At 34.7% G+C, this 13038-nt stretch overlaps 1 protein-coding gene across 2 annotated transcripts; it reads left to right on the plus strand.

Moving 5' to 3' along the window:
• Positions 1 to 236: 236 nt before the first annotated feature.
• LOC147399865 (putative adenylate kinase 6, chloroplastic) lies at positions 237 to 6302 on the plus strand. 2 transcript variants are annotated; one of them, XM_086445409.1, is made up of 4 exons: positions 244 to 725; positions 1704 to 1844; positions 4009 to 4281; positions 5789 to 6302. In XM_086445409.1, the coding sequence occupies exons 1-4, from the start codon at positions 411 to 413 to the stop codon at positions 5927 to 5929; spliced, it is 870 nt and encodes a 289-aa protein (XP_086301535.1). In that variant the 5' UTR covers positions 244 to 410; the 3' UTR covers positions 5930 to 6302. The 2 variants fall into 2 exon arrangements, with proteins under 2 accessions (XP_086301536.1, XP_086301535.1); XM_086445410.1 differs by lacking the exon at positions 1704 to 1844 and having other exon boundaries at positions 237 to 725.
• The last annotated feature ends 6736 nt before the right edge of the window (positions 6303 to 13038 follow it).

Consider the following 13038-nt stretch of genomic DNA (forward strand, 5'->3'; position numbering starts at 1 on the left):
AGTAAGGGAGTTTTAGTAATAAAATTGCAACACATAGGTCTGCCCCGTAAATATCTCTAAAATTTTCACTCTAATGATGTGTCAAATTCTGCGCCCTTCGTTGGACCTCACATGAAACACGACTCCCTCCTCTCAAACCTAACTAAGTTACACGTGGCAATTCATTTCTATGAAATAAAAACACAGAATAGCTATAAACTTCATAAAAATTAGATTAAGCGAGACCCAACTTCTTAATCCCTACAACCAAACAGTGGTCAAAGTCCACTGACCTTATTTACATACAAAGCTGAAGAAAATTCCACAATTCCCACGTGCCTGAGAAAACCTGTTGTGCCGAATTTCTTCCAATTTCTCTCTCTCTCTCTCTCTGGCTCTGCAACAGAACAGTTCCTCCAATTTCTTCTTTAATGGCGACCTTAAACCGCCTGATTAGAACGAAAGGTTTGTCCTTTTCTTCTACGTCTTGTACTCTAAGGAGGAATTTCTCTTCAGCTGTAATTTCCGAAAATGACCTCCGTGTCCCTTCCTCTCTCCCTCAAAAACCACTCCTTCCATGTAGAGATTCCAAGGACAGAAATGTCCAGTGGGTTTTTCTTGGCTGCCCTGGCGTTGGTAAGGGAACCTACGCTAGTCGTCTCTCTAGTCTTCTTGGCGTTCCTCACATCGCTACTGGTGATCTCGTTCGTGATGAGCTCTCTTCCTCTGGTCCCCTTTCCCAACAGGTTCGTTAGGGTTTCAATTTCAGTTTTTTTTTTTTTTTTAATTTTAGGGGAATGGGATCTAGTTGCAACTATCACAAATCATTTTTCAGCATAAATGGTTAATAATTTAAAAAAAAAAAATTCAATTGTTATCGAAAGCTCAAAAGTCAAAACCCCCTTTTGTTGGATCTTCGGTCAGTTTTTTAGGGCCTACAGATTGATCAATATTGATTGAGAAAAGATACTGAGCTTAAATAACGACTGGGTGTGCCCACACCGAATTGACTCGGACAACCCAATCCCCCCTTTAAACTGGTTTATTATAAACATGGTTAATAGATGTTCAATCAAAATACTCAAATTTCTAAAATTAATTTATTTACAAGAAAAATACCAAAACCAATTGACTTGGCAAAGTTTTATTCAATAATTTTCTATGCATATATTACTATTGTATAATCAAAGATGTTTCTAAATGCTCCCATTTTTTTTTTCATGCCAACATCAACTAAGAACAAGGAAATAGAGGGAAATGAAGAACAAAAATGAAAATAATAGGGAAAAAAAAAATGCGAGGTGTGTGCTTTACATTGAAGTGTGGCCTTCTGGACGTCTCTTGGTATGAGTTGTAAGTTTTCAACTTGTGCCCCAAGGTGTTCAAAATTTCAAAGAAACCCTCCTCTTTGAATTACACTTGATGTATTCAGGGAGGTATCTCAAATATTAAAAAAAAGTAAGGATGTGAAATAAATATGAAAAGCCACGTGTCAAATTGTGAAGAGGGTTTCTTTGAAATTTTGAAGCGGGCTGCCTGCTTCAAAGTCGGACTCGTGTTTTTAGTGTTCTTGGCACTAAGACGCACCTCGAGGCATAAGTCGTATAGGCCTTAAAACACATTGAAATCTACTACACTCTTATAGTGAATAAAAAAAACACAAGAGTTACAAACTTTTTTCCATACCGATTTATTTATTTATTTTCTTTGTTTGGCTTTTGCAGCTTACAGAGATTGTAAACCAAGGGAAATTGGTTTCTGATGAAATTATAATAAGTTTGTTGTCTAAAAGGCTTGAAGCTGGAGAAGCTAAGGGTGAATTAGGATTCATTCTTGATGGTTTCCCACGAACTATAAGACAGGCGGTAAGAGCCTTTGTTATGATAAAGAGTAGGCTTGTCAAAATTCAATGTTGTTTGCACATATCTATTTAGAAGGCTACTCTTAACAAAGTTTGTGTGGTAGTTCACCCTAAACATGCCTTATTTTTAGAGGTAGCTAAGTATTTGTGTTAGGATGGAAGAACCTTAAGAAGTCATTTGCCAGTATATGTTAGGGTTTTGGATGTGCTTTTTGATGGATCCCATCTAGATGAAACCTTATGCCGAAAGTAATCCAATCAGGTGATCCTTACCATCATCTCCATCATAATTTTTCGACAGTTGAGGAAAAAACTTGGCAAAAACTTCAGAAATAAGTTTACTTGTTTGACCGTTTGTACTTCAGATCTGGTTGAGACCCATAAAACTCTTTTTTGGGATCCATCTTCGTTAAGACATAGCAAGGTCTGCAAAAAAACAAAAAAAAAAAAAAACTTTTGAATTCGGTGGTTAAGATCATTCATTGATTTGGTTTTGGCCATGGTTGATAACTTCACTAGTTATTTGCAATATAGATATATATATATATATATATATATAATATATATATATATATATATATATATATATATATATAGGGTCAGGTTTGGCAGTCAACGTTAGGGAGCCAACGCATTTTTCCTATATGAGTTAGAAGTTTCGGATTGAGCTGATTTTTTATGAGAATGATTTCTATCATGAGGAGATCATCCTCACAAAAAATCGGCCCAAACAGAAACTTCTAACCCCATCAAAAGTGATTTAGAATTGTGGACTATAGATTTTTTTACTATTAAATTGTAAACCACTTTTGCTATTAAATGGGGTTAGAAGTTTCAGATTGGGCTGATTTTTTGTGAGGATGATCTCCTCACCATAGAGATCATTCTCACAAAAAATCAGCTCCATCCGAAAATTTTGACCCATATAGGACAAATTTCGGCTCCCAACATTGGCTTCCTAACCTTGGCTGCTGAACACCACCCATGTATATATATATTCACAGGTGCCAACTAGCTTAGTTGGTAAAGTCTTTGGGTGATGTTAGTGAAATGTTACCAAAGACCTGGGTTCGTTTCCCGCCAGCTCTGAGTTACTGAACTCATTAAAAACAGGCTTACTTATATATATAAATTCAAGGTTAGATGTATAAGTTGGACAAAATATTTGAAACATGGGAAGTGTTTGTGGATTTTGAAGCTACCTACATGTTTTAAACAAATCCGCAAATGATTCTGTTCAAAAAAATCATTGTATTGAAAACAAAATGCTCAGCCCATTTTATAAAAATCATTTGAGAAAAAAACCATCAAGGAGAAGAAGAGAGATGTGGTTGACTTATTTGAAGTCTGAACTTAGCTTCTCTGCCATTTGTCTCCTCTCAAGGACCTGCAACCACATTGCTGCACCTAACTATAGTGGCTGGGCAACGTCATTTTAACATGATTTACAGTTTTGGGAATAGGAGGCAGAAGAGGAGGATAAGGACGGTTGTCATGGTGTGTGGCGGTGGGGAGAGATGTGGTTATCATGGTGGAACCATAACCACATAAAAAAGAGAGGTGTGGTTAAATCGTAGGCAATGGGTATTTGATTTTTTTAATTTTTTAAATGACTCCTGTTGATTGTTAGGGTTGAATTGAGGTTTGGATTTCAAGAAAATCATAGAAGGGTGAAAACGGGTCAGAAGGGTGAGCTATACAAAATTATAAACCTGATAAATGGGTTATAATAGCTCTATTTACTAGTGTCATATGCACTACACCTATTAAACTTGCATGTATACCTGATGTTGTATTATACAGAATTTTATAGAGGAATAGGATCCATTCTGCCAACCCAAATTTTTTGGGATAAGGATTTGATGGTGGTAACGATGATATATATACTACACGTATATATAATTGTTATTTTTATTTTTTTATCTCTAACTTTTGAGTCAGAACTATATTAGACGTGCATATATACTTGATCTCCCTCCCCCACCTGTGTGACCTATTTATCTGGACAAAATTTTGAATTCCTAAACCGAAGTATATTTGAACCTTTTCCATCCTTTAGCTTTACCATAGCTGAAGTTATCAGCTATGTAGACACCTTTTTTTTGTTTGTGTTCAATTGTCTTACTTCGTCTTATCTCTTTTTTGTGTTTTTTATTTTTATTTTTCAGGAAATACTGGAGGAAGTAACAGAAATAGATGTGGTAATTAACCTAAAGCTCAGAGAAGAGGCACTGCTTGCGAAATGCCTGGGAAGAAGAACTTGCAGCCAATGCGGAGGCAACTTTAATGTTGCCACCATTAACATCAACGGTGGGAATGGGAGCCCTGGAATGTACATGCCTCCACTTCTCCCCCCTCCAGGTTGCGCTTCGAAGCTAATCACCCGATCTGATGATACAGAAGAAGTTGTAAAAGAACGACTTCGTATATACAATGACATGGTATTGTTCCACCATCTCAAAAGGTTTTCTTGATTTTTTAGTTGTTTTCAATGGTTGACTCTAAAAGAAATTAAATAAGCCCATGATTTTTTGAAGGGATTAAAATATGATATGATATATATGTATATATAAGTGTTCAAGGGCCAAACATTTTGCCAACATGTTTCGTCCTATATGGATTAGAAGTTTTGGAATGCTTCATAAAGGATGGCAGTGCATCATGCATTTTTTAATGGATAGAACACATTTTTGCATCTATTCCAGCTGAAAATTTGATTTGGTTGGATAATGCTAACCAACTGAGCTTGGACTCTAGCTCAGTAGTTCAAATTGTAATGCAACTGAGGTGATGGGTTCAAGTCCAACCTGGCCACCCAAAAAGAAAAATATATATAATTTTTTTTTTTTTTTTTATAAGTGAAAAAAAAATAAATATATATATATATATATATGGGTCCCTTTCAGCAACAAACATTTTGGCAAAACATTTTTCAAAACATGGGTTATAGGTTTTGGAATGGGCTGATTTTTGGTGAGGATGATCTCTACGGTGAGGAGATCATCCTCACCAAAAATCAGCCCATTCCAAAACTTCTAGCCCCATGTTTACAAGTTGAAAAATCGTGGACCGTCCATTTTTTGTAAACCATTTTTGATGGGTTAGAAGTTTTGGAATGGGCTGATTTTTGGTGATGATGATCTCCTCACCGTAGAGATCATCCTCACCAAAAATCAACTCATTCCAAAACCTCTAACCCATATTTTGAAAAATGTTTTGCCAAAATGTTTGTCAAAATGTTTGTTGCTGAACATTTCCCTATATATATATATATATATATATATATATATATATATATATATATATATATATATATATATATATATATAATTCTAACCATCTAACTAATGGGTTTTTTTTTAATGGATAGGCACATTTTTGCTCGTTATTCAAAAGTGAGGAATTGATTGGTTGTTTGGTTTTGATTGGGACGTGATTTGGGGCCTATCCGAGGTTCTTTTTGATAATGTTTATTATCCAAACTTCTGCAATTTCTTGTAGTATTCGACACCACATTATTTTCCTTCATTTCTTTGTTCCCAAAAATGCATTCAGGTGCTGAAAGATTAGAAAATCATGACAAAGTCCTTTCTTGTGCTTTTTTTCCTTTTTCACATTGGTTATCATGACCTTTGGAAGCTCCATACAATGTGTGATATTGCTTGCATCCAATTTCTTGAATATTTACTGGGGGCACCTTAATCCCATTTCTCTTTGTAGAGTCATGGATCACACGTTGCTTGTCTTTTTTAAGAAGAGTCTCAGACATACTTATCGGTTTATTTTATTTTATTTTTATGGGTACAACTGGACTTGAACCCACGACCTCAAATGGATGTTGCAATGTGTCAAACCAACTGAGCTAGGGGTAGCCCATACTTATTGGTTTATTGCATGTTACTTTTCACATTCTTCAGTAGCTCATCAGAAATTGATTTCCTCTTTCAGAGCCAGCCTGTTGAGGAGTTCTACCGCAGCAGAGGGAAGTTGTTGGAGTTTGACCTACCCGGAGGAATCCCTGAATCCTGGCCAAAGCTACTGCAAGCTCTGAATCTCGATGACCACGACAAGCAGTCCGCAGCAGCATGAGTTTTTATAATATTATAGGAATTCTAAAGGTGCGTCGATCATTCTTCGTATGTATGTGAGATACACATGCATAGTAATTTTGACAAAAAGACAAAAAAAAAAAAAAAAATCAGAAATAAAAGTTTGAAATTGGCTAACTATACGACAAGGGAGGCCGTGAGTCAAGCTTTTGGAGATGATGTGTGGAAGAAAGGATGTATGTAGTATTTGAAGTAGAAGGCAAAGTTTCTATTGTTGATTTATTTTGCTTAACTAGAAAGAGATTCTATGTGGGCAATAAGTTCCGATTGTGGAGATGGGTATTGTAATCCATTTTTTTTCCTGTGTAAAGAAGCATTCGGTGATGGGTTCTCTCTCAAGTTGATGATGTTAATTTTTGTGTCTACTAGGATGAGGACGAGTCCGTAGCTTACCCAAACCCCAACCACATTGAATGTCATTAGGAAAGATTAATCGCTCCCATTTCCTAAATGTTTGCATTATAAATGTTTGTCCCAAATCCTTGTACTATTAGATTCTCGCCATGGTTTTAAAACTCGTCCGAGACCGAGACATATCACCTGAGTTAACTCAGTATCAGAGCTGAACAAGATTAACTAACAAAGTCACTTTTTTTACTGACATATAGTACTCATGTTCAATTTTTTTGAACAAGATGTCTCAAACGTATCGGAAAACTCATCCGAGATGACTCGGTATTGGGCCTGGACAAGATGCGAAACCGAGTTTTAAAACCATGATTCTCGCTCAAGAGATCTCTATGAATTTACTGATGAAAAAAAAAATCATGAACCAGGTACCTTTAATGCAATTTTCTTTCGCAGTATTTGTTTCCAAGAATTCATTGTTGTTGGTGCATTGTGATTGATTGTGTACCACACAGTACAAGGGGGTGTCTGTTAACCTAGGTAGGATGTCTAATGTCTCTCTAGTTTTGATTTTGAAACAAATCGTCTCCTTTGATGTATTTTGATGTATATGGCGTTAATTCCTTCTCAAGTGTCCAGCTATTCTTGGGTTGTAAGATTCATTCTTGCCCTCTTCAGGACTGATTTCAGTCCATCAATTCATAAATGGAGGATTGACATTTTGTTCAATCAAATTGTTTCCCAATCCCAGATCTTTATTTTCCCACTTAACTATTGTGCTTTTGTTTCTGCATGTTAGCTCATTTTTGCAGGTAATCTTCTATCGAACACGGCTGATAGAAAGACCAAGGGTAATTTAGGCATTTTCATGAGGGGAAAAGCCAAAAAGATACATGAATATGAATAACCATGGCCAAGGGAGAGTAGTTTTGGTGTCTTTGTTAAAACTAAATGGGACCAATAAGGAGTTTTTTTTTTTTTTCTGTTGAGAAATACACTTCCTGAAAATTTTAAAATGATCTTTTAAATTAATTGTAGAAACAAAATTTTGGAACGTTTGAGATTCATTGTTAAATTTTGATCTATCATCTTACTTAGTCCAACTTTTTTGATCTCCTTGTGTATACTGTGAAAACACTTGGACGCTCGAATCACTTCAAGAGTGGCCCAGATTTTCATTGCAATCTTTGAAATGAAATCAATTAATCAATTGTGGCCGAGTTTGTTCCACTTTAAACTCCAAATATTCCGAAACAAGGAGATTGGGCATGATATATAAACCTCGACCATGAAGGAGGATTTGGCATCCTAACTTCTTATTTGTATCTTGAGATAACACATGTACGGGTCTCTTAAAACCTTCGATAATTTTTGGGATAATTCCTTGACAATTGCTCTAAGGGGCATTTCGGAGTCAAAACCTTTGCTTCTTAAGGTATGGTCTTGGTCATCTCTTCAATCCTTTGAGATTGAGGTGACACGTGTTAACTTATCGACCACGAGATTTGTCTCCACACACCCATAAGACAATGTGAACTTTACTTATGTGCAAATTCACATGCCACCCACTACTTTACAACACCAAAATCAATGAAACTAAAAGAGGTGGAAAAAAAAAAAAAAACCCATTTGAAACCAATGTCATCTGCCACAGTGATTGAATGGACAGGAGCCAAACAATCATAAACCAATTGACCCATCAATTTTTCAAGGATAATGATTTTCAGACCAGAGAGTCTTTACTCGGTCAATGCTCAGCTAACATGGCATGGTATGAAATCATAGATTCTTTTTCTCAAGATACACACTGTATATCCCGAGAAAAAGAATCTATAATTCCGTATCCATGCCATATCAGCCAAGTATCGACCGAGTGAAGAAAACTTTTAGGACTCATTTTTTAACTTGGTAATCATGTTTTATGCCAAACAATCATAAATCAATTGACCCATCAATTTTTCAAGGATAATAATTTTCAAACCAGAGAGCCTTTTACTCGGTCAATGCTCAGCTGACATGGCATGGTATGAAATCATAGATTCTTTTTCTCAAGATACACACTGTATATCCCGAGAAAAAGAATCTATAATTCTGTATCCATGCCATATCAATCGAGTATCGACCGAGTGAAGAAGACTTTCAGGACTCATTTTTTTACTTGGTAATCATGTTTTATGCCAAACAATCATAAATCAATTGACCCATCAATTTTTCAAGGATAATAATTTTCAAACCAGAGAGCCTTTTACTTGGTCAATGCTCAGCTGACATGGCATGGTATGAAATCATAGATTCTTTTTCTCAAGATACACACTGTATATCCCGAGAAAAAGAATCTATAATTCTGTATCCATGCCATTTCAATCGAGTATCGACCGAGTGAAGAAGACTTTCAGGACTCATTTTTTAACTTGGTAATCATGTTTTATGCCAAACAATCATAAATCAATTGACCCATCAAATTTTCAAGGATAATGATTTTCAAACCAAAGAGCCTTTTACTCGGTCAATGCTCAGCTGACATGGCATGGTATGAAATCATAGATTCTTTTTCTCAAGATACACATTGTATATCCCGAGAAAAAGAATCTATAATTCTGTATCCATGCCATATCAGCCGAGTATCGACCGAGTGAAGAAGACTTTCAGGACTCATTTTTTAACTTGGTAATCATGTTTTGTGCCAAACATTCCACATCAGATGGTCCCCACCAAGTAAACTTCCAGTCCAGGAAACCGTCTTCTCAGGAAAACAAGTATGTAGTGTCCACGCAGACAAAGTTTATAAATTAAATTATTTTTTAACTGCTTATCACCCACGCAAGCACATAATCAAGTTTGAAGGACAATTTTAAAAGAATCAAATAATAAACAAGTCAAAGGTGGAGTATTAAAATAATATTAAAAACCCACAAATATCTGCCGATTCAACTTTACCACCACCCATTTTAATTAATTAAACAAATAAATTTCTTCCTCTCATAAGTCGCCCACGTTACAAGCCTCCCTCCCCACAAATAATAACAAAAGTCATCACAATTATTTAAAGAATATAGTTTTGTTAATAGTTTTAAAATATGTGTTAGAGATAATGTTAAGTGTGATGGCAACACCTTGAGATTGGGGTCACAACTTAAAATAATGCTGAAATAACCTCAATATTAGATCTCACATGGCACACCCTGACATGAAAGTTTACGAGAACTATTGATGATTTTTTTTAAGATAAGAGTGAAAAAGCATCTACGGTTCATATCCAATTTCACGTTAAGATATGTTATATGAGATCCAATCTTGAGGTCACTCCAACATGATTATATAGATTAAAAAATGTTATCTTATTGAAAATATAAATCTTTTAAGACGCATTTTTAGAACATTATCCTTACAGTAAATAACCTTTTGAAATATTATTTGAAAATTCTCGTAAATTTATATTTTATATAAAAAGAGTTTTGTATCTCAATTATTATTCATGAACAGTGATCTTTGTCATACAGCTTATTTACCTACATGTGTATAGAAACTATAAACATTTTGACTAATGATAATCTGACACTCTTTTTCTTAGTTGCCTCCCATACGTTCCCTGACTTGACAATTATAAAATCATAAATATTTTTTTGTGTATCCCGAAGCAAAAGGATCTACGGTTTTGTGATGGGAGCGTCTGAAAAAAGAACGACAGATTATTACGACTCAAATGTTTTACATGGTAGAACTATCTATTATATTTTTATTCCGAAAAAATCCCTTGGAGCTTTGACAACTCCAAGGGCACCTTAATTTATCAAGTTTGTTACTCAACAAACTTTGGGATGGGACACATAAATGGTAAGTGCCTACGGTACCCTCTTTTTAAATCAAATGCTTATTATATCATCTTCCTCTCAACAACGATTTTTTCCCCAAAATCATGGTAATCTATTTGTGAGTCGGGATTTTTTATTTTTTGCTTTTCGTGGATATCCCAACCATTCATGTGAGACTAATCCACACACTTACCCTTGGAAAGTCCTACGTGCAATTGGTTGAGTCGAAGGTCAACCAGACCCTGAAGGGTGGCCCTATGAAATTTATTTCTTTGTGGGGTTTTGATCACCTGACCTTCCTTTCCTAAGGAGCTTATCAAGGCTCGGCTTGCCACAAGGCCAACCCCTTGGGGGTTGGGGAGTCAAGAATATTTAAATTACAAAAGAATCCTTATAATACATTTTCATTTGCACATATCCCCTACCAATATTCATTAAAAGATTTGAAGAACCCAACGTCTCCTTATGTATGACCCCTCCACTTTTTGGTGAATATTTGAGTACCCCCATGTTTTAATTGATAGCATGCCCCTTGACCATGGTCTTCTCTTATAAACTAATGAAAAATGGCCTAAATTACCAAAAATCCTTTATTTTACTCCCCAAACCGGTAACCTTCAACTTTTTGGATGATCATCATTTTTCATTGGTCTCTAAGAGAAGATCAAGGTGAGGGGGTATGTCATCAATTTTAAAACATTTGTGTATCTCAAATATTTACGAAAACATGAAGGGAACACGTGTCAAGTAAGCAAGACAGGTTCTTCAAAGCTTTAAAAAAATATTTTAGTTAAATTTTCAAATAATGCTTCAAAAGAACATTACGAGGACAATGTAAAATGTGAAATTCAAAAGGTCCATGTATCTGTCAAGAGAGGTTTTGGTCTATATTTTTAAAAATGATTTTCTCAAAAATGTGATTTTGAAGTGTATGATTGTGCAATCTATTAAAAAAAAAATTGTACGATTGTGCATTTTTCTAGACAAACAATTTTCTCCTCGAAAACAATGTTTCCCTGAGAGCATCCCTCCCAAGAAAGTGATTTTACCATCTCATGTTGTTATTCTCTCACAATCACCCTAAATTCCCAAAATTAAAAATCAACTCTCTTTTTAATATTAAAAAAGTAATATATTTATTTATTATTACAGAAATCCTAATAGGATTTGTATGAAAAGTAGTAGAAACAAATTCTAATTAGAGATAAACTATATCTCTAATAAATATTAAGAGTATATCTAATATGATATGTTGTATTGTATTGTGATACATTTTTTTTTTATCTGTCGCAGTACATCTTATTATAATGCTTCATGAACTAATACTTTAACAAACATTTCTTTTATGAGAAATCTAACATTGGAATTCATTTTCCCTGATCATTTTACTGAGAATTTTTTTCTTTGATAATTTTTTTTTCCTAAAATCATTAAGACCTTTCTCATCTTTTTCTTTATCACTCCAATCAAAGGTGGAGAAAGTAATATGTTTGATTCCCACTAAGGTTAGGTATGTGGTTTTATATTTGAAAGAATATATAAAGTGCAAAATGTAGCTTTCGTGATTGGACCTTTGGACCAACTGTGGCCTTTCATACTGAGGAATTTATATGACGACGAATAAAATGCAAAAGGTAGAGTTGGTGACCTCAACTTTGCCTTCTTAGGATGTGTGTGATTGCAAAGAAAATATTTTTGAGAAAATTAATTTTCCAAAAAATATGGGATTTCCTCATAAGGTCCCCCAAGTTGTATTTATGATTTATGATTGCATGGAATTTGTTTCAAGGGAATAATAATTCCTTGGAAAATGGTCAAGGAAAAATCAATTTCATGAGAAAATGGATATATATATGTTGAAACAGAAGTTGGTGTTTTGGTCATGGGGGTGAGGATAATCACGGGAGATTATACATTAGCGGGTGCGAAATCATTTGTCTGAGGGGTGGGAAATCATTTTCTCTCTCCTGGTGGAAAATTGTTTTAGTTGGGAAAATGTTTCATAGGAAAAATACATGATCATGGACATTAAAATTCATATTTTGAGGGAAAATCATTTCTCTGCTCATTTTCCACGTGCAATCATACAAACCCCCAATGTTTTGTATGATTGCACATGGAAAATTGTTAAAAAGAGAATTGTTTTCTAGTACTTTTATAGGAGGTTGGGGGATAATTGTAAGAAAATGACATTATAATTTTTCATTCTAGTGAGAAAATCATTTTCCCCAAGAATTGGGTCCGATAATATTTTTTCTATCAAGATAGCAAATAATTTTTCTTGCACAAAATAATTTCCCTAGGAAATTACTTTCCCATTGAATTTGGTGCATCATTATACAGACCACTAGTGATGCATCACAATTTTATTATTATTATTATTTTTTTTTTTTTGCGTGGGTGGGTGGGTGGGGGAATGATAGATGTCGAGATTTGTAAAGTACCATTCTTTAAGCATAATTAGGAGACCCCTTTCATGTTTTTTTTTTTTTTTTTGAGCCGTGATTTTCTGACGCCCCCTTTGACATATGCTCATTGACGTGGCATGGGCCAAAATCATAGATTTTTTCCTTGGATTCACCTAATTTTTTGTGAGGATAATCTCTATGATGAGAAGATCATCCTCACAAAAAATTAGCCCAATCTAAAACTTCTAAATCCATCAAAAGTGGTTTACAAATTATTGATAAAAATTTGACGGTCTACATTCTAAATCACTTTTGATGGGGTTAGAAGGTTTATATTGGGCTGATTTTTTGTCAGGATGATCTTCTCATCATAGAGATCATCCTCACAAAAAATCAACTCAACCCGAAACTTCTAACTCATATTTTGAAAATGATTGTTTTTACTTATGTCCCTTGAACACTCCTGTTATACAATATTATTCTGGTCTCATTGCAATTTCCATCATTTGTGGGCAATTAAC

Source organism: Akebia trifoliata, chromosome 6 (genome assembly GCF_017979445.1).
Source record: "Akebia trifoliata isolate Shusen 1 chromosome 6, ASM1797944v1, whole genome shotgun sequence".
Lineage (NCBI taxonomy): Eukaryota > Viridiplantae > Streptophyta > Magnoliopsida > Ranunculales > Lardizabalaceae > Akebia > Akebia trifoliata.

What these genes read in the sequence shown, in the direction of transcription:
- LOC147399865 (XM_086445409.1), top strand. Translation starts at nt 411, where the DNA reads ATGGCGACCTTAAACCGCCTGATTAGAACGAAAGGTTTGTCCTTTTCT. An exon ending in CTGGTCCCCTTTCCCAACAG is followed by an intron (nt 726 to 1,703) that starts GTTCGTTAGGGT and finishes TGGCTTTTGCAG; the next exon opens with CTTACAGAGATTGTAAACCA. An exon ending in TTCGTATATACAATGACATG is followed by an intron (nt 4,282 to 5,788) that starts GTATTGTTCCAC and finishes TTCCTCTTTCAG; the next exon opens with AGCCAGCCTGTTGAGGAGTT.